The 20,748-nt window shown below is 47.6% G+C and overlaps 1 protein-coding gene across 4 annotated transcripts in view; it reads right to left on the reverse strand.

Annotated features, from left to right (window-relative positions):
- MYH11 (myosin heavy chain 11) overlaps window positions 1-20,748 on the reverse strand; it is a 103,103-nt gene that overhangs the window by 62,188 nt on the left and 20,167 nt on the right. For all 4 annotated transcript variants that reach the window (XM_057750398.1, XM_057750397.1, XM_057750400.1 and 1 more), the window contains exon 3: window positions 10,457-10,484. In XM_057750398.1, the coding sequence (XP_057606381.1) occupies window positions 10,457-10,484 (28 nt within the window). The remainder of the gene's footprint in view (window positions 1-10,456; window positions 10,485-20,748) is intronic.

The raw sequence follows: 20,748 nt of genomic DNA on the forward strand, positions 1-20,748 counted from the left end.
ATCTCTTGAAGATCTACTCTATGCCATTGGGCTCAGGAATCTTTTTACTTAATCCAACAACCTAATAAAGGAGCTATTGATCATCCCCTTCACCCATCTAGGGAAAGTGAGGCTCAGAGAGGTTGAAGTAAAGTGCTCTAAGTCACAATTGCTACTGTTATCACACAGATAGGGAGTAGAGGAGTGAGAGTTGAACGAGGGTCTGCTTGATACCAGAGCCCATATTCTGCTCACTACCCTTTTATTTTTAAAAGTGAGACAGGGAGATGAAATGCAGGAAAAACAGAGCGAAGCCCTGACCCTACTCCATCAAGGAGTTCTTCCATATATTCTGGGAGCCTTCACTTGCCTTACTAGGCTCTTTGAAAATGTGACCAGGAACCAATGAACCAAGCCACTCAGTCATTCACACCTTAGTATGAATTATTTCAATTAGGCTAATGTCAGAACCATTGATAGACATCACCCCAAACCGAAGAGGCCAGGCTCTGATAGGAGCAAGAGGAAGCAGAGGAAATCTGAGTGTGGGAAACCACCTATGTAGCTGGTCCTGAGCCCATGCAGATCCAAGGCAAGAGTCAGGACAGCTGTGCACATAGCGACCCCGCATCACTACCGCCCCCTCCCCTTTCCCACCATGACGTCCCCATCTTCCACCTCTGCCTTCAGCCTCTCCCACCTCCTCCCTTTAACAACAAAGACACTGGTGTGACCATGACTGTGGCTCTAGTCTTCCACCTCGCAAGGGCAGGGAAGTGAGACACAGACTCTGGGAATCTGCTTTTCATGTGGTTGCCTGGCTCAACAGTTTCCATGTTTTATTGATAAAAATAAATTGTCCTGGGAGGTTCTGCCAAAGGAAACAACCCAAGCTCCAGGTTCATGGGTGTCTGAAGATTAATGTCCTCAGGGATGTTTCAGAAACATTAATACCTTTGCTTTTCTGACCCCTGGACTCTGGGGATGAAGATGTCTTCCTGGTCTGTGCACCCTAAACCTCAGTCCTATTTCTTAGGGGACTTGGTGCCCAGTTTCCTCATCCTGGAGAAGGACCTGGACTCGTGACCATATATGGCCTCCTGGCCTTGTAATTACCCCATTGCCAAGTCCTTTCGATCAGTCCAGCCTCAGCGGCTAGAAGGAGCTACCCAATGGCAGCTTAACCCTTCAGCCCCCAGCTGGACTGGATTCACAGTTGTGTGACCTGTGCAGTCCCATGGGCACTGCCCTGAGGAGGGCCCTGTTCTTGATTTAATGCTCTGATGTTGCAATCTTGAATTTCTTAATAATTTTGGAACAAGGGGTTCAGCATTGTCATTTTGTGTAACTTTACAAATCAGGTAGCTGGTCCTAGCTCTTAGGGTTGAACACCATTTCCATTTCAGCCATGGTCTGCCCTTGGTAGCAAAGCCAAATTGTCTCTGAATCTCAGAGCTGTTCAGTCCCTGGTCCTCATGTGACTCCCATCCCAGCAGCCAGCAAAGTCCTCTGGCATTTGTGCTGTCCAACTCCTACACATCCTGCAAAGCCCAGTTAAGCACTGCCACTATTTTGAGTACTGCCTTCAGTTCCCCAGGCAAAAGCAGTGCCTCTCCCCTGCAGCATCAATCAGTAGGATAACAAATTGGGCTTCAGGGCCAGACTGCCTGAGTTCAAATCTCTGCTCTGCCCTATGTGACCACAGGCAAGTCATTTAACTACCCCCTTGACTCAGTTTCCTCATCTATAAAATGGGTATAATTAAAAGTACTTCTATGATTGTTATGAGGATTAAATGAGTGAATATGTAAAACATTTAGAATAATGCCAGGTACACAAACATGTTAGCTATTGTTACTTTTACAACTGTTTCTCCCCTAATGCTTATTTGTTTGTTTATATCATTATCTTCAATATTCATACTATCATTAAAATACGTATCATATTTTTCCATTGTTTAAGCCAGGAGTCAGCAAACCATTTCTGCAAAGGGCCAGGTAAATACTTTAGGCTTGGTAGGGCCTGCATTCTGTGTCCTAACTACTCAGCTCTGCCTCTGCAGCACAAAAGCAAATGTGTGAACAAATGGGCGTGGCTATGTTCCAATAAAACAATAAAAACACAGAGAGGGGCCAGATTTGGCTCACTGGTCAGAGTTTGCTGACCTCTGGCTGAAGTGTTCTGGTGCTTTCCTGTCCATTTTACAGTTCAAACTCCTCTAGAAGACCCCACCCACCTCTCTCTGAGCTCAAGTCCTCCCCCCCCACCCCCAAAGAGGCCCACATCCTCATCTCAGGAATCTCTGACTACCTTACAAGAGAAAAGAGACTTTTTAAATTAAATTAAGGATCTGGAGAAGGGATGATTATTTTGGATTATCCTGGTGTCCTTATGAGAGGGAGGCAGAAGGGTCAGAGACAGAGATTAGAAGATGCTACACTGCTGGCTCTGAAGACAGAGGAAGAAGCCACAAGCCAAGGAATATAGGCGGCCTCTGGAAGCCGGAAAAGCCCAGGGAACCAAGTCAGCGGGTTGTCTTTGCATTTACGTCCATACACCTAAGTAGCATTATGTCACTAATTCTTGATTGTTCACTGTTATACATCAAATGTTGATTTCCCATCGTGGAAGATGAGAATTTAGGTCCTATTCAACACTATCCTCTTTCCCCACAGAAGCAATTTGGTCACATGTAGTATTTCCGGTTACATCAACACTCAGGGTTTGCATTGTAAGGATGCCGGAAATGCTGCGTACAGCTGGGCGCCTCTGTCCGCTGTGATTACTCCTCCTTCTTGCCTAACTTTGATTTCCCCTAGAGGTAGTTACTCTGTTTCAGGGTTTCCCAGTTTTCTCACTCTCTATATATCAGCCTCAAACTTATTGTGAATTTTCTCAATCTTCTCTTACCACATTCATTGCCGTCACAACTAAATCACCACCTGAAATTCTTATATATCTGTTTCACCACCAGGACCCCCAGGCCTAGCACCTGCCTGGCGCCAGTCGGTGCAAAATAAATGTTTGTTGCCTGAGTCTGTCCTTTGACCTTGGGGGTTTGCTGTAAGGAACATTTGGGGGAAAAAATCTGGAAAAGCACTTTTGAAAAGCAGATAGCAGGCTCTATTTTCAAGACTGTGGCAATTAGAATTCCTTAGCATCTGAACTCAGAACCCATCACTTACAACTCTAAACCTGCAGAGAAAGTTGTGGTAGCAAAAGTAGAAACAAAGTGGTTACTGTTACTATCTGTTAATACTGTTAATAATTCTGTTAATAACATGATTTGTTGACATTGTTTTTAATTGAACGAGATGCTAACTTTCAGTTAGAAGTCTAAAAATGTATGTTTGTGTGTGTAGAGGTATATGTGTGTTTGTATACACACAGCATTCTCATTGTTCACAGTAGTTATGCTCTATGAAGTCACTGCAAACACTGAATTAGTGATCTCACTGAACCACTGTAGCGGAAACACATGGATAGGTTGCTTCGAGCTCCTGGTTCCAACATTTTCATCAACCAATTACTATGTTATAAACTTGTTTTATGTGTGTTTCTGTTTAAAGACACTTTACTTAATATATTGTTGATTTATTGACATTGAACTCATGGCCAACACCACTGTAACTCTTGCTGAAGGAAACTCATCTAACACAGGTATTTTTCCATAAAGCATGTCCCAGACTTCCTGTGCTTCGGAAAACTAGACAGCACTTCAGCACCACACTTGGAGGACATTTTAAACAGTGAAATCACTTTTAAAAGAAGCTACAAAAATGCAAAAAGTGTGACACTAAATATACCATGAAGAGGACCCTTGTTTATAGTCTGAGCTGAAACAAAAAGGCCGAGTGTCACCTTGTTCCCCCTGATCTGGGAATGTGTGCGTTGGGAGACCCAGATTTTTGACTCTGCATGTGTCCTCGAATGACCATGAAAGCAATATGAGTATTGAATTAGGGGTACACATAAATAAATGTTAGCAAGTAGGTAAATTTGCAAATATGGACTCAGTGAATAGTGATGATCAATTGTGTGTGTGTGTATTTTTTTTACATTTTTTAAGGTTTGAAAACAACCAAAACTATCATCAATAGGGGTTGATTACATAAAATACAGCATTTGCAGGCAGCCACTACTATACATGATCAGACAGAATGTACTCTGCAATACACTGTTGGCCAGAAAAAGCAAGGGCAGACCAGCATGTGGAGTATACAACCATTATGTGTTATGAAATCCAAAGCTCTGAATACCCTTGGGGAGGGACAAGCCCAAGGAGCTCTGGTAACACTGGGTCAACACTGTCCCATGGGAGAAACTGTCTGCAGCAGAATCACAGCTGCTGCCTTGAATGGGTACGTGCTTTCCAACTTGCCACAGTCTTCACCACTCCCTATTGTCACTCCCAGCCCACTTCACTCCCTTCTATCACCTGCCAGGCCTTGCTAGGCATTTACATTCATAGATCCCGGTCTGAGGATAAAATGGATGTCTCTGAATAGCCACCTGTAGGGTCACTGGCCATGCCTAAAAATGCATAAAGATCAAATGCTCACAGGCATGGTTATCATGCATGCTACTAGCTACCGTTCTCTGTCTGTTACCCCACAGTTTCTTCCTTGGTTTTGCTTAGCGTGGCTGCAGGGTGAGCAGAAATTTCAGATGTAACTTACAAGTAGCAATTGTGTTCATTGAGCATTAACAGTCTAAGAGCTTTTTATGAATTAACCCATTTATTCCTCACAACCACCTTGTGAGGTAGGTGCAGTTGTCCATTTTCTACTTGAAGAAACTGAGGCTCAGACAGGGTCAGTGGCTTTCTGTAAGTCATGTCATGAGACTGTAACAGAGCTGAGACCAGGACTCTGTTCTTCTCTATCTAGCACACCAGCCACCCCCAAGATGAAAACCTGGCCTGTCCTGGAGCCAAAATGTCCTCGTGTCACCTTGCTCAGGGCCTCCGGGTGTTGTCACAGCATTGCTTAGGAGCGAAAGGGACCCAAATGCCCCACTATCACTTTACTTCCTCAGCCAGGAGAGTCAGCTAACAGTCTGAGGACTCCGATCTCTGGGTGGGCTCACTCCCAGCCCAGGCTCCTCAGGAGCCAAGACTGGGGGGCCTCTCGTTAACCCCTGAGGCCACCAGGTAACCTCAGAAGTCTTCCTACCACAAGGCCTGCACTGACGGGTCTGCAGTCTGGGGCATAAGACACCCTCCCTGCAAAATGTGCATCAGAATCTCCAGGACCCTCCAGGCCTCCCTGGCTCAAGCTTCCAGTCCTTCTGAGCTCCCAACGGGCTGCAGAGAGGCAGCACCCCAGCTCCCCTCCTCTGCTAGTAGAGGCTCAGCTCCCAGACACCCCCCCGCCCCGCATCCCCACCCGCAGAACCCTCTCTCCACCCAGAGCAGACAGGCGTGCACACCCGAGACCCGGCCACCCCTTCAGCGTCCCCCGCGCAGACGACCCATGACAACCCCTGCCAGCTGCCGACTGGCGCGGCGGCTTCACAGATGCCCGAGATGCCAGATAAAGACCCAGGTTTCCCCAGCTCTACCCCGGGCCACTGAGTCTAGAGCCTCTGGGGATGAAGCCAGGCCATCGATTTCTTGAACTAATTGCCCAGGAACTGATGCGCAGCCACATCTGGGGAGAGAGGTCTGACAGAACCCACACCGGAGCTATCTGAGATGGCTTTAGGCAGTTCTTGGTAGAGCAAGCAGGGCTCAGCAGAAGTCCGGCTGATGCTAACCACGGTGCTGCCTCAGAACGCCAGCTGCCAATCACGGGCACCCACTTTGTGCCAAGGCTGTGCTCAGTTCCCCCTACACGGCTCCTTTGATTCTCCCAACAACCCTGGGAGGCGGGCACAACCGATAGTCCCATGCTACAGGTGAGGAGACTGAGGCTTAACCAACTTGCGGGAGAAAAAATTGCTGGCATGCAACACAGCGGGAAAGCAAACCTAGATCTGTGCCTCTATGGCCTCTCCAGCTAAGCACAGCAGCTGCTCTCCTGAGACATCTGCTCCCCTTTCATACTGCACTTTGTTATCAAAAACAGCTTTAGGGACTTCCCTGGTGGAGCAGTGGATAAGACTTCCCACTCCCAATGCAGGGGGCCTGGGTTCGATCCCTGGTCAGGGAAATAGATCTCACATGCATGCCGCAACGGAGACCCGATGCAACCAAATTAATTAATTAATTAAAAAGAAAAAAGAACAGCTTTAAAAATGCTGCAGGCCTCCTCCAGAAAGTGTTTCTTTTTCCTTTTTCAGAAACAGGGTGGAAGGGATAAGGGCAGGTGGGGTCGAAGTAGGAGGCCTGGTTGGGAGCAAATGCAGGCGGTAGGTGAAGAAACCAAGGCAAACCCCTGGGAAGCCTGCAGTTTTCCAAGAGTCAGCGCTGGCCCCAGGGAGAGGACCGAGGCAGCTGTTGGCCTGAGTCACCTCTCCTGGAGGTGATTCCCACCTCAGGACCTGTGCCCCTGCTGTTCCCCTGTCTGAACTCCTCCCTCAAATCCTCCTCGGGGCTGGTTCCCTCTCATCACTCAGGCCTCAGCTTCTACCCCATAAGTGGTTGAGCCAGAGTGGACAGGCTGCAGCTCTTTTCCTCCAAACCGACACATTACATTCAAAAGACGCCAGCCACGCCTCGCTCCCTGACTCTACCGTCCACGGCTGGGTAGGAGCGGTGGGGCTGTGGCTGGCTTGTCAGTGAAGGCCAGCGAATGAGGACTGGGCCCTCCAACTGGCTGCAAGAAATTTAGATCCAGGTCTCGCTGTCGACAAAAATTTGCTGTGTGCCTCTGGACAAATCTCATGACCTCTCTGATTTCGTCCTCTATAAAAATGAGATGACTGGACTTGAGCAGTGGGTTCTCTGCTCTGTCAGGACACATATGCGATAGTCATGACATATGAATACCTAGCTTACAGGGCTTTGTTCTTAGATATATATATATATCTCAGCCATATATACTTGTGTGTGTACACATACACACACACATACTCGTTTATATATATGCATGTATATACTTAACCCTCACAACAGCCCTGTGAATTAAGTACCATCATCATCATTCCCACCTCCGCACTTCAGAGTGAGAACGTGGAGCCAAGGAGAGGTTAAATTCTGTACCTGAAGCTACAGGCTAGTAAGAGGCAGAGCCAGGACGGAAACCCCGGGTGGTCTGGCTTGTAACCCCCACTCTAAGGAGGCGTTCAATGGCAGACTCCACGGACAGCCCCTTCCACGGGTGAACCTAGATGCTAACAAGACCTGCAGAGAAGTGGGGTCACATTTGATACAGAGGCTGAGGACCACAGCATGGAAGTCAACACAGTCACAGAAGGTGAAATTGAGAAATCCCTTAAAACATCCTCAAAGCAATGCCTCTGTGGCTTGGTATGCAGCACTCCTCTAAAGCAGCCTCTGTGTATAAATGCCAGCCAGACGCTGGGATCCCGAGTGTACAACACGAACAATGCAGGGGAGAGAGCGTGCTCGGTGAGGCAAGGCGCTCACACCGTCAGGGACACAGCAGGAACGAGACCCGTGGAGGGACGGGCAGAGTCCCATGTCTATTCCCACCCTCACCCTGGAACACATCTGCTGGGTGGATGGCGGTGACCTCACCTACACCAGATCCGCCAGTGTTAGTTGTCCCCCCTAAGCGGGTGGTTTGTTTCTCTAAGCTACGTGCACAACATGAGACCCCAGCACCAACAGCCATGACCACCCCTCACATACACCACTCACGTTGGCCATAACCAGCCTGGCTGTGTGTGACTGACCCAATTCTCCAGCATAACCATCCCCCTCCCCCTCCCCATCCTCTCAAAGCAACATCTGGAATACAAGTGAATGAAAGGGGGATATTATTACTGAGACCAACTTGAATCTACTTTCATATTGAATAAAATGAATCATTCCAGATTTTGATGACCTATGAACATTTCCTGCAACTCCTGTAACTGACCAGTGTGTGTGTGGCAGGAACTGTGGGCTCAGTCACCTCTGAGGACCCTCCAGGCCCAAAGTTCTGGGACAGAGGTTGTAAACACATGGCCCACTGGCAAAGCCAGCCCACAAATGGATTTTATTTGGCTGGAGATTTGTGTATGTGTGTTCATGTAGATTAGGTGCCAGTGTTTAAAAACTGGATATTTCACATAAAAACCTAGATTTCCAGCTTCTACTGAAATGTAGGAGAGTCTACATTTTCCCCTGGGAATGGTGCACAGAAGAGGGGTAGCAGCTCACCCCTCAGATGGGCCATTTTCTCCAGTTTACCACACTCCCCACCATTCCCTACTGTGCTACACCCAGGCCTTTCACACATTAACAGTACTTGGTTGACTTTGATTGGCCCTTGAGTTTGCAACTGCAGTCCTAGATGTCCTGAAATACCTCTTCTCGAACAGAGGACTTTTGTTGGGAGACACACTCTGGGCAAACTGATCTCTCAGTTTCTCCAATACAACATGCTCTATCTGACCTCAGGGCCTTTGCATATTCTATAAACTCTTCCCCTCTTTTCTTCATCATCTCTGCTGAAATGTCACCTCTTTGGAGAAATCTTTCCTGTTCTCCCCAGTTAAAACTTCTCTGATTTACACATTCTCCTAGTTCCTTACATGTCTCATTCTTTGTAATTTTGTGTTTGTAATTACACATTTCCTTAAGTGCTTTTTAAAATGTGTGCTTTTGTTTTTGGTTTTGTTTTAGTTCCTGAAAAGGTAGTATCTTCACAGGATCAAACAGTAAATTCAAGCAGTACCAAAGGGAAGTGTGTAATTATTGTTCTACTGGCTATCTTCCCTCTTGAGAAGAGGGATCCTGTTTCTTTTTGGTTCATTCCTATATGCCAAGTACTCACCCGTGGGATGGACCCATTCAATCTGATCTGTTAAATATTGAGTGAGAACAGGAGTGGGTGTGGGGGTGAAGAAGGAAGGAGGGTGTATTAGTTTCCCACTGCTGCTATAACAAATTACACACATTTAGTGGGTTAAAACAACACAGATTGATGATCTTACAGTTCTGAAGGGCAGAAGCCTGACATGGATCATACTGGGCTAAAACCAAGGTGTCAGAAGGGTTGTGTTTCTTTCCAGAAGCACTAGGGGAGAGTCTGTTTCCTTGCCTTTTCCAGCTTCTGGAAGCTGTTCTCATCCTGGGCTTCCTCTGTCTTCAAAGCCAGCAATGGTGGGTGAAGTTCTTCTCATACTGCATCTCCCTCTGACTCCTTCTCTGCCTCCCTCTTCCACTTGCTGTAAGGACCTTGTGATTATACTGGGCCCGCCTGGATAATCTACGATCCCCTCCTGTTCTAAGGTCAGCTGATCAGCAACCTTAATGCCATGGCAACCTTCATTCTGCTTTGCCACGTCACCTGACACAGTCACAGGTTCTGGGGATTAGGAGGTGGAGATCTTTGGGAGAACATTACAGGCACTTGTATTGCACTTTGCTTTATTGAAATTCGCAGATATTGCATTTTTTACAAATTAAAGATTTGAGGCAACCCTGCATCAAGCATTTTTCCAACAGCATTTGCTCCCTTCATGTCTCTGTGTCACATTTTGGTAATTCTCATCATATTTCAAACTTTTTCATTATTATTCTATTTGACATGGTGATCTATGATCAGTGGTCTTTGATGTCACTATTGCAAAAAGATGACAACTCCCTTAAGGCTCAGATGATAGTTAAGATTTTTTAGCAACAGGTATTTTTTAATTAAAGTGTGTACACTGTCTATTTAGACATGCTCTTGTACACTTAACAGACTACAGTGTAGTGTAAACATAACTTTTATATGTACTTGGAAACCAAAACATTTGTGTGACTTGCTTTACTGCGATATTCACTTCATTGTAGTGGTCTGAACTAAGTCCACAAATTCTCCAGGGGATGACAGTGTTCTGCCCACCCCAAGAGAGATTTTCCTGAACCCTGAAAATCCTCTGAATGATTCTAAATTGAGTTAATATCTTCTGACTGTGTATCCAGGTCTTCAAAGAAATACCGACACCAACTACCAAGTATGGTACAATGTAGTTACTAATTGTGCGATTCGAGGGTGACAATTTAACATAAGTCAAGACTTCCTCACCAACAGAAACAGTACCTACCTTCACAGAGCTGTTATGGAATTAGATGCAATTCTGTCTGTAAAATATTTAGTTCATGACCTGGCACACAGTAAGTGCTCAATAAATGCTGGTTTTTAACAGGGGGTGGTGCAGAACAAGATGGCACCAGGTATCACTGGCAGTTTAGGGGTGCCGGCCGCAGCATCAGAACACTTGTTCAACAAATATTTAGTGAGCACCTACGCTGTGCCTGGGATAGGACGGGGTGCGTGGAACAGCAAACACATCAAAGAGCCCCGTTCTCATGGACATTTTTCTTTAATAGGGTGGATCTTGACTCTAGAAAAACAGAAGAAAAAGCAGCTCCACTTACGTGCAGAGAATGGACTGGTCCTCCCGATCTGAGAACAGAAAGAAAAAAAGAGCCGTTAGTTAGAATTTGCTCTGAGCTGAGGGTCTGGATGTGGTGCCTCCCGGGCCTCCCATTTAAGCTCCCACATGCTAGCCCCACTAGGGGTGACAAGGGGCCAGCTGGGCTCATTGCCCAGGGCATAAGACCAAAGCCAAGAGCACAGCAAGGTTCTTTTAGATACTTCTCCGTACACCACAAAGTCCTGGAGGCAGCCCCCAAAAGATGCTGGAGTCTGACTTGTTCAGGAGGCAGTGAGCATCCCAGTCCACTGGCTCTTTGGTTGGGGGGGGGGGGGGGGCGTTGCTTGTCCCAGGAGACCCACTCTGTCCAGATTAGGTCATAGACAGAACACCGACTTTGGATCCAGACAGGTGAATATTCTTAACCTCTCCATGCCTCAATTTCTTTATCTGGAATATGGGGTAGCAGACATCTTTGGTTTGAAAATCCAGTCTCCATTTCCTCTTCTTCTGAGAAAAGCATCCTACAGTCCTTAAGGAGACATGTTCCCTGCCCCCACCCCCACCCCCGACTATCAGGTACAGTCTTGGAGGGACTGACCCACAAGCTCCCCCAGCCAAGAGGCAACAGTGTTACCCAGGCTCCCTCAATCAGATTCCCTGAGCTAAAACTCGGAGCCGGATCAACACACCCTGTGTCCCCCTTAGTATCCACACATTTGTTCTCTGCAAGTTTCTGGCATTTTCTGAGGCTGGCTCCCCACTCTTCCCACCGTATCTGTGAGCTCCCCCAACACTTCTCAGGAAATTCCTTTCCTAGATAAGGTCTCTGTTGCTTACCACCAGAGAGCCCTGGTGGGTGCAGAGGGCGTTGTGAAATCGAACGTGATTAAGCAGACCTTGCTGTTCCCCTTCTACTCTTAAAGTGGCCTCACAGGGTGGAGCCAAGATCCCCTATGAGGGACACAGGGAAGGTTACACACTTCAATCATCGGCCAGTTAGCCATGACCGAGAAAACAGAGCATCATATCCTCTGCTGGGCAGCGGGGACTGTGACGTGGCAGGCATTTCTTAAGTCCGTTCCCTGCTCCATCCCCACCATCCTTATGATCGAAGATCTCCCTGGATCTTGTGACATCCTCCTCCAAACCCCTTCTCAGAGTGATCTTTCTGACACGCTGAGCTGCCCGATCACTCTGCTCCTTAATACTCTTCCACTTTGGAAGCTTCTTAAAATGTTAAACATAAATTTATCATGTGACCCAGCTATTTCACTCCTGGGAATCTACCCAAGAGAACAGAAACGTGTGTCCCTACAAGACTAGCACACGAATGCTCACAGCAGCATTATCATAACAGCTAAAAAGTAGAGACAACCCAAAGGCCCGTCTGCTGGTGGATGGATAAATAAACTGTGGTCAGTCTATACAATGGAATATCATTGAGTCATAAAGCAGTGAAGTACTGATCCTGGCTACAGTGAGGACGACCCGCAAATACATGATGCTAAGAAAAAAATGTCAGACACAGAAGGCGACACAGTGTATGATTCCAGTTATAAGAAATGTGCAGAATCGGTAAATGCATAAAGACAGAAGGTAGATTAGTGGTTGTCAGGGGCTGGGGTTGGGTGACTGCGAATAGGCACAAAGGAACATTTTGGGGTTTATAAACTGGGTTGTGGTGATGCTTACATATCTCAACTTACTGAAAATCACTGAGTTTTACACTTATCTTGGGTGAATTTTTGGTATGCAAGTTTCATGTTAATAAAGATGTTTTTAAAAGCTGTCCATGGCCCCCAGCGCCCTTAGATGAGGCCCAAACTCCCAAGCATGGCACCCAAGGCCTTCCATGACTGGCCCTGCCCACCTCGCCAGCCCGGGCACCTCTATGTCCCTCACTCTTACTTCCCCAGCAACCCCGCCCAGATAAACCCCCAAACACACTCTGTGCCTTTCCTCATGCTGTTCCCGCTGCCTAGCAGGCCTTTCTCTTCTCCTTTCCTGGCCACTTCCCTCAGTCTCTAAGATGACACCTCTTCCAAGAAGCCTTCCCCACAGTGATGGAGCCAGGGGGTGGCTTGGCTATAAATCTCTGTCAACACTCCTAAGCTATCACAAATAGTCAACCTTGCTAGAGAGAAGCCCCAAGAAAAGCCCCCAGCCTCCATCAAATAATAACCCGACTGCTGCCTCCAAGCCCCCCCCACCCCCAACTGGAAATCCTGGAGCTGTCACCGGTTCCTGCCCATCCTCATGACAGAGGCCTCCACTGCCACAGCCTCGTGCTGCCCAAGCGCCCTGCCCCAGGCTTGCTTTTTTTCTCTGTTTGTGTCTCTGCCCCCACAGAACCATGAACCCCTCGTAGGCAGAAGCATCCAGTTTTGGACCCTGCTTCCCTCAGTTTCTGATCCCCAGCCTCCAAGCCCTAAGCCCCTGACGCAGAGAAGGTGTAGCTTGGTGAGCACTGAAAAAAGCCAGCCCCAAACCTGGAAGACATGAGCTTCTTGTGGGGATGTTCAACATACACGCAAGAAACTGAGTCACTCATTCATTCATTCATTCAACAAATGCTTTCAGGACATCCACCAGGTATCAGGCACCACACTGGATAATAGTATCTACCGCTTAGCACCTCCTCTGTGTCAGGCATCGTCTCAAGCATTTGCCCATGTTAACTCATTCAACCCCCACACATCCTATGAGACAAACTAACTTATTTTATCCCCATTTTACAGATGAAGAAACTGAGGCACAGAGAAATTTTAAAACTTGCCCATAGTTATACAGCTACTGCGTGGATGAGGCAGGGTTTGAACCCAACACCTACTACTTATTGAGCACCTACTATGGGCTAGACACACTGTCCACCACTTTCCCTGTGTGGTCTCTGATCTTGACCCTTTTAAGGTTGAGGAAACTGAGGTCAGGTAGCCCAAAGTCACACAGCCACTTCAGGGACCAACCTGGGTGTTGAAGCATCATGCGTCAGAGCCTGGGCTCTTTCTGCTGTTCCAAGTACAGGACAGGACACGGGAAATGGAATGGAGGTCCCCAGCGGCCCAGGCTCCAGGTAGATGAGGGAAGGCACTGGGAGACAAGGTGGCTTGGAAAGACCAGCAGGGACCAGTCAAGGGAAGGAGTGAGGCCTCCCGCCCAGACCAGGGAAGCAGCTATGCTAAAGTCTAAGGTGAGAAGAAGGAAACCAGGGCACGAAGTGGCCTTGAGGATGGAAGGATCCGCTTCCCAGGAATCCGTGTACACCTGTCCCATCACCACAGCCACACCTGGTCCGAGAACCATCACTTCAGGCCCAGAGCCTCCCCTCCCGTCTCCCTGCTTCTGCCCACACCCCTGCCATTCTCACGGGGCAGCCAGAGGGGTCTTCATTTTCCTCTTATAAATTTTAAAAATTTTGGTAAAATATACAAAACCACAAAATTTACCATTGTGACCATTTTAAAGTGTCCACTTCAGTGGCGTGAAGCACGTTCACATTGTCGTACAACCATCACCACCATCCATCGTTCTCATTTTCCCAAACTCCACACCCATTAAATAATAACTCCTCAGCCTCTCCTCCCTCCAGCCCCGGGCAACCACCATCCTACTTCCTGTCTTTATGATTCTGACGACGCTAAGGGTCTCATCTAAGTGGGCTTGCACAGAATTTGTCTTTCTGTGTTTGGCTTACTTCATTCAGCATAGTTTCCTCAAGGTTCATCTTGCAGCATGGGTCAAGATGTCCATGGTCTGGATAGACCCCATTCTGTTCATTTATCTGTTGATGGACACTTGAGTTGCTTCCACCTTTTGGCTACTGTGAATAGTGTTGCTATGACCGTGAGTGTGCAAATATCTGTTAATGTTCCTGCCTTCACTTCTTTGGGGTATACGCTCAGAAGCAGAATGGCTGTTTAACTTTTTGAGGTGTCACCATACTGTTTTCCATAGTGGCTGCACCATTTTGTTTTCCCACCAGCAATGCACCGGAGTTCTAGTTTCTCCACATACTCATCAACACTTACTACTTTCTGATTTTTAATAATAGCCATCCTGATAGGTGTGAGGCGGCATTGCATTGTAGTCGAAGAATCTTCTTAGAACAGTTACATCAGCTACACCCCAGCCAAAACCAGCTGGCGAGTCCTGGCGGTCCCCAACCTTCCCACCATGGCCTACGAGGTCTGGCCTGATGTGTCCCCACCTGGCTGTCTTACTAGCACCCTTCTTTCCTTACCTCTTCTCAGCTCCTAAACAGCCACTTGCCCCTCACAGAGAACACACTCTTTCCTCCCAGGGACTTTGCCTGGAACACCCTCTCCCCGATTCTTGCCAGGGGCATCACCTTCCCATCATCTCGGGGGCTTCCACTCCCAGAAAGGCCTTTTCTAACTCTCTGTCCACAGGGATGCAGGCCACATCCTCTGGACACTCAGGCAATAAAACTGTTTATTTCCTTCACATCACTTGGACCCATCTGCAGTGACCTCTTGTGTTTGTCTATCTTCCTGTACTGGAAGGCAAACTTTGCTGGAGAAGAGGGGGCTTGTCTGTTTTGTTTAACATTGTGTCTCAAGTGCCTGAAATATAGTAGGTGCTCAATTATATTTGTTAGATGGATGGATGGGAGGATGGATGGGAGGATGGGAGTATGGATGGGACTAGGAAAGCCCATGCCTATGCATCCCTGGGGACCAGAGAGGACAGTCTTGACCATATCTGGGGGTGGGGGTGGGGTGTATTTACATCACATAAAGAAGATCTGGTCTACCCCAGGGTCAGATGAATGAGATGACAGTGCAAGCTCCATGGACCCTGTGCCCACCTCCAAACAGTCCTCTCCATCCCTTAGACAACAGATGCACATTCTAGTGGCCTGGTTGAACCAGTTCAACAGGACAAAAGGCAGAAGAGCCAAAAGGCTTTCATTCTTCTTTCTCACTCTCACTTTTTCTACCTTGAGCTGGTAGCACAGACCACAGCTGCCTGCAGGGGCCACATTCAGGAGGTCTGGGGAGGCTCTACGCATGGCCCCCAGCAGGGAGAAGGGCCACAGCAAAGAGGCAACCCCTCCTTTGGCATCAGAACTCTCCATCACCACAAAGTCCCGTCTTCCAGTCCCACTGCACTGATTCCCATCAGGCTGACACCCCAGCCTCCTGCTACGACTCCTGGGCTGCTCCACAGACCTCAAGAAACAGCCCCATCAGAAACTCCCACACATGTGCCCAAGGCCAGATGCTTAAGTTGGTCACTGTAACAATAGCAGCAAAAGCAAAAGACCAGAAAGAGACCACTTAACTGGTCCATCAACTGCAGACCAGCTAAATACATTCTGGTGTTTAAAATCTGGTAGGGTGGGACTTCCTAGGTGGTGCAGTGGTTAAGAATCCGCCTGCCAATGCAGGGGACACGGGTTCGAGCCCCACTCTGGGGAGATTCCACATGCCACGGAGCAACTAAGCCCATGTGCCACAACCACGGAGCAACTAAGCCCGTGTGCCTGTGCTCTAGAGCCCGTGAGCCACCACTATTGAGCCCATGTGCTGCAACTACTGAAGCCCATGCGCCTAGAGCCCGTGTTCCACAAGAGAAGCCACTACAATGAAGAGCCTGTGCACCACAGTGAAGAGCAGCCCCCCACTCACAGCAGCTAGAGAAAGCCCATGTGCAGCAACGAAGACCCAACACAGCCAATAAATAAAACTAAATTAATTAATTTTAAAAAAATCTGGTAGGGCATGGGGCGGGGGGAGGGATAAATGAGGAGGCTGGGATTAATATATACACACTACTATATATAAAATAGAAAATCAACAAGGATCTACGACATAGCACAGGGAACCTACTCAATATCCTGAAATAACCTAAATGGGAAAAGAATCTGAAAAAGAATGGATACATGTATATGCATAACTGAATCACTTTGCTGTACACCTGAGACGAACACAACATTGTCAATCGACTATATGCCAATACAAAATAAAAATTAAATTAAAAAAAAAACAAACCTGGTAGGGCCACACAGTGGTACATTGGTCAGCCACTGAAAAGAACCAGGCAGATCGTCACAGCCTGACCGAGAACAATCTCCAAGACATAGTAAGCTAAAGAATAAAAGGCTGGGTGACACAGCATTCTACGTTTTATGTTTTAAAAAGAGGGATATACTTTCACACACAGACATACACATACGTATATACGTATAGGTACCCACACACACACCTTCAAATGCTTGTGTATATTGGATTTATTGTGAAGTTACTCTTGACACAGCCAACGATGGCTGTCTCTGAGGAGAGGGTCCGAGGGACTGAGAACCAGGACAGGAGGAAGCCCTCCCTTCACTCCATCTCCTCACGTCCTGCTCGTGTTTATGCTGTGAGTGTGTATAACCCTTCCGTCACCTCACCAAAAGCAGGCAACGTGCAAAAATTGTCCTTATTGCTGGCGAGAAGCCCGTTATGACCATAAAGCCTAGGAGAGAGGAAAGAAGCAGCTGCCCGCCCGCAGCGCCCCGAGCAGCTCCCGCCTGGCGCGTATTCACTGTGCCGCAGGCCCGCCCTAAGTCCTTCCACGCAAGGTGACCTGTCCCACCCCCACAGCAGCCCCTGAGCTGGGCACTGGCACCACCCCCTCTTTACACACAGGACAGGACACTGAAGTGAGGCGACTTGCCCGAGGCCACTGTGGTGGGCTGAATGGTGGCCCCCAGAGAAGTGTCCACTCAGCAACTCAGAAGGTGACCTTGTTTAGAATAGGGGTCTTGCGGATGTGATTAAGGATCTCCAGCTCATCTTGGATGTAGGATGAGACCTAAGTCAATGACCGGTGTCCTTATTTATAAGAGAAAGGAGAGGGGAATCAGAGGCAGATGGAGAAGCCACGTGAAGCAGGAGGCAGGTTGGAGTGATGCACCTACAAGCTGAGGACGCCAAGGACCTGGCAGCCACCTGAAGCCAAAAGAGGAGAGAGGCCTGGACCGGATTCTGCCTCAGAGCCTCCAGAAGGAAGCAACCCTGCCAACACCTTGATTTCAGACCCCTGGTGTCCAGAATTATGAAAGAACAAATTCCAATTGTTTTAAGCCACCAAGTTTGCACAGCAGCCCTAGACAACGAACACAGTCACACAGCTAAGAAGTGGCAGGCAGGGGCTCAAACCCAGATGCATAACCCCAGAGGTCTTGCTTCCAGGCCACAGCTTTGTTTTGTCTTCCTTATATAATCCACAACCATGCACTGGGGGCACTTCCTTCCGAGATAAAAACAGTAAAACTGTCATCTCCCCAGTACACTCTGGAGAGAGACAGAAGTCAGCATCACAAGGAATCCATGGAGGGAGGTGCCCTGGGTTGGCACAACCTCCAGCTCCTTGGACTGGAAGTGAGGGAATATGGGTGCCTGTGCCTCTGACTTCCACCCGGAGGGACAAATCTGCTGGGAACAGAGCAAACTAGGAAACCAGTTAAAAATGGATTCAGGAAGGCGCCGAGGGGCGAGGCATGGAGGACCCAGCACTGTGTGATGAGCCCACAGGCAGAGAGAGACCCTGTTGGGCTGGCCCAGAGCCTCCACTATTCTAAGGAGTGGCAGACAGGCTGCCTCCATTCATCTCCTTTGGGAAGAGAGGCAGGACCTCCCAGCAGCCTTGGGAAACCTGTGCCCAGAGCACAGGAGATTTATAGGGTCAGATGCCCGTCCGGAGGCCTTTCCTCCCAGGTCCCCAGGAGAGGGAGTGGCTCCCAGGGAAGGCTTGGCAGGGGCCCGGGGCAGCTCCATGCTGGGTGGGGCGTTGCCAAGGGACCTCCAGCCTGCGACGTTCCCATCGGAAACACACGGGCTGCAAGCGTGGGAAGCTAACTGAGCCCTGGTTAGCTGTGCGCAGGAGGGCTCAGTGTGGGTACTGCTTGCTGACCCATGCGGAGCCCAGGAGACTGACTTCCCCGGCCTTTCTAGCTGATTCCTTCCCTGAGCCTGAGCTTGTGTCTGACACGAGGGAGCAGAGGTCTCTGAAAGTGCAAAGCAGTTTCCCCATCAAGTTTGCACACGCTGTTTCTTCTGCCCAGAACACCATCTCCATCAATTCTCTACCTGCCTAATTCATCCTCTTTTTCTCCTTTCTCCCCTCATTGAGCTGAAACTCACAAAACAAATTTAACCATGTAAAAGCCAACAATTCAGTGGCATGTAGCATATTCACAATGCCAGGCGACTCACACCTCTACCTAGTTTCAACACATTCTTATCAGCCCCGGACCAAACGCCACACCCATTAAACAGTCACCCTGCGTCCTCCACTCCCCACAAGCCCTGGCCACTACCCATCTGCCGACTGTCTCTATGTCCTATCACGGACATTTCACACAAATACAATTGTATAACATGTGGCCTTTTGTGTCTGGCTTCTTTCACTTAGTGTGATGTTTCTGAGGTTCATCCCTGTTGTAACGTGTATCAGAACTTCACTCCTTTTCATGGCTGAATAGTACTCCACTGTATAGACAGACCACATTTGTGGTTTCACTCATTTGTTGAAGGGTGTTTGGGTTGTTTCTAGCTTTTGGCTATTGTGAACAGTGCTGCTATGAACATTCAAGTACAAGTTTTTGAGCATTCATTCTTAAATCCATTCTTGAAATGTCACCCTGAGAAAGTCACCTCCTCTATGATACTTTCTCTGACTCCATACCTCCCTAGAGCTAATTTGGGGGCCTTTCTACTGTATGCCCCCCCCTCCACCGAGGGCTGCCATGGACGGTGGTACGAGTTGTTCACTGCATACCTCTAAGGGAGAACAATGAACATTGATCACTGTAGATTGGTATATTTGTTACAACCATGTTTCAGCAGGTGGAAGAAAGGTGCCTTGAGAAAGGGTTACCTTTTTCTTATTCTATAAAAGTACCACCTGGTCTAGTGGTGACCCTGGCTCCCATAGTTCAAAGATTCCCTCCACTGTAGCACTTAACTTCACCATGATCATTGTTTCACCTCAGTATTTTTCAGGAGAAAAGGATTGTTTGGAATGGTAATGGGCCATTTTCCCATGATACGACAGGCAGAATATTTCTTTTTCATCTTACTAAAAATTACGCTACTTTACATTATTTATAATAGTCAAACAGTAGAAACAATACAAATGTCCATCAACTGGTAAATGGATAAACAAAATGTGGTCTTATCTATACAATGGAATATTACTCAGCCATAAAAAGGAACAAAGCACTGATACAGGCTACAATATGGATGAACCTTGAAGACATTATGCTGCATGAAAGAAGCCAGTCACAAAACACCACATGTGGTATCACTCACTCCATTTATACTAAATGTCCAGAAGAGGCAACTCTATGGAGACAGAAAGTAAGCTAGTGATGGGGTGGAATGGGGAGTGGGAATGGGGAGTGAGTATAAGAGGGCACAAGCGGGCACAAGATTTCTTCTTGGGATGATAGATAAACAGATTGTGGTGATGGCTGCGTAACCCTGTAAATTCACCAGTAACTGGTGAATTGCAGACATAAATGGATTGATTTATGGTATATAAATTACACTACAAAAAAGTTTTTTAAAAAACAATGTTGCTTTTACACCACCTCTGAATCAGGAGATCTGATTCCTTAAACATTACACAGGTCTATTCGTTTTCCAACAGTTACAAAACTGGTTTTTTTTTTCCTTAGTCATTAACTTTTTATTTGGATAATAAAATTAGTACACAACCACTGCAGAAGGTTTGGCAGAGACAAAATCCCCCTATCTTGTGATGGTTAATATTTGGATATATCTCCTTTCCACTATTTTTTTTGGCAGTTTAGAGTGATTTACACAATTGACACCATTCGATGGCGTGATTTTCTAGTCCTTTTCATTTAACATTTGACTATAAGCATTGACTATGTGGTACAGTCTTTGTAGCTGATACTAAATGGCCTCATAATAGTCCACAGAGGTTCCCACTGCTTCTCAGCCTCATCTCATTACTTCCCTCCCCCACTCACATTGCAGCCACCCTGGCCTTCTCGTCACTTCCCTAGCACGTCATGCTCATTCCTGCCTCAGGGCCTTTGCACTATCTCCTCCTTCTGCCTCTAAAGCTCTTCCTGGTCTTGATGTGGCCAGCTCCTTCTCACCTTTCCTACCCCAGCTCAAGTCTCACATCCTCAGACAGAGCCACCTCTGACCACCATGCAGCCATAGCCCCCCTCAGTTTCTCTTGATCCCATCACCCTGTTTTATCTTCTCCTTAGGGGGGAAAAATAACTTCATAATTTTGTCACATGAA

The sequence above is a fragment of the Hippopotamus amphibius genome, chromosome 9 (assembly GCF_030028045.1).
Source record: "Hippopotamus amphibius kiboko isolate mHipAmp2 chromosome 9, mHipAmp2.hap2, whole genome shotgun sequence".
NCBI classification, from domain to species: Eukaryota; Metazoa; Chordata; class Mammalia; order Artiodactyla; family Hippopotamidae; genus Hippopotamus; species Hippopotamus amphibius.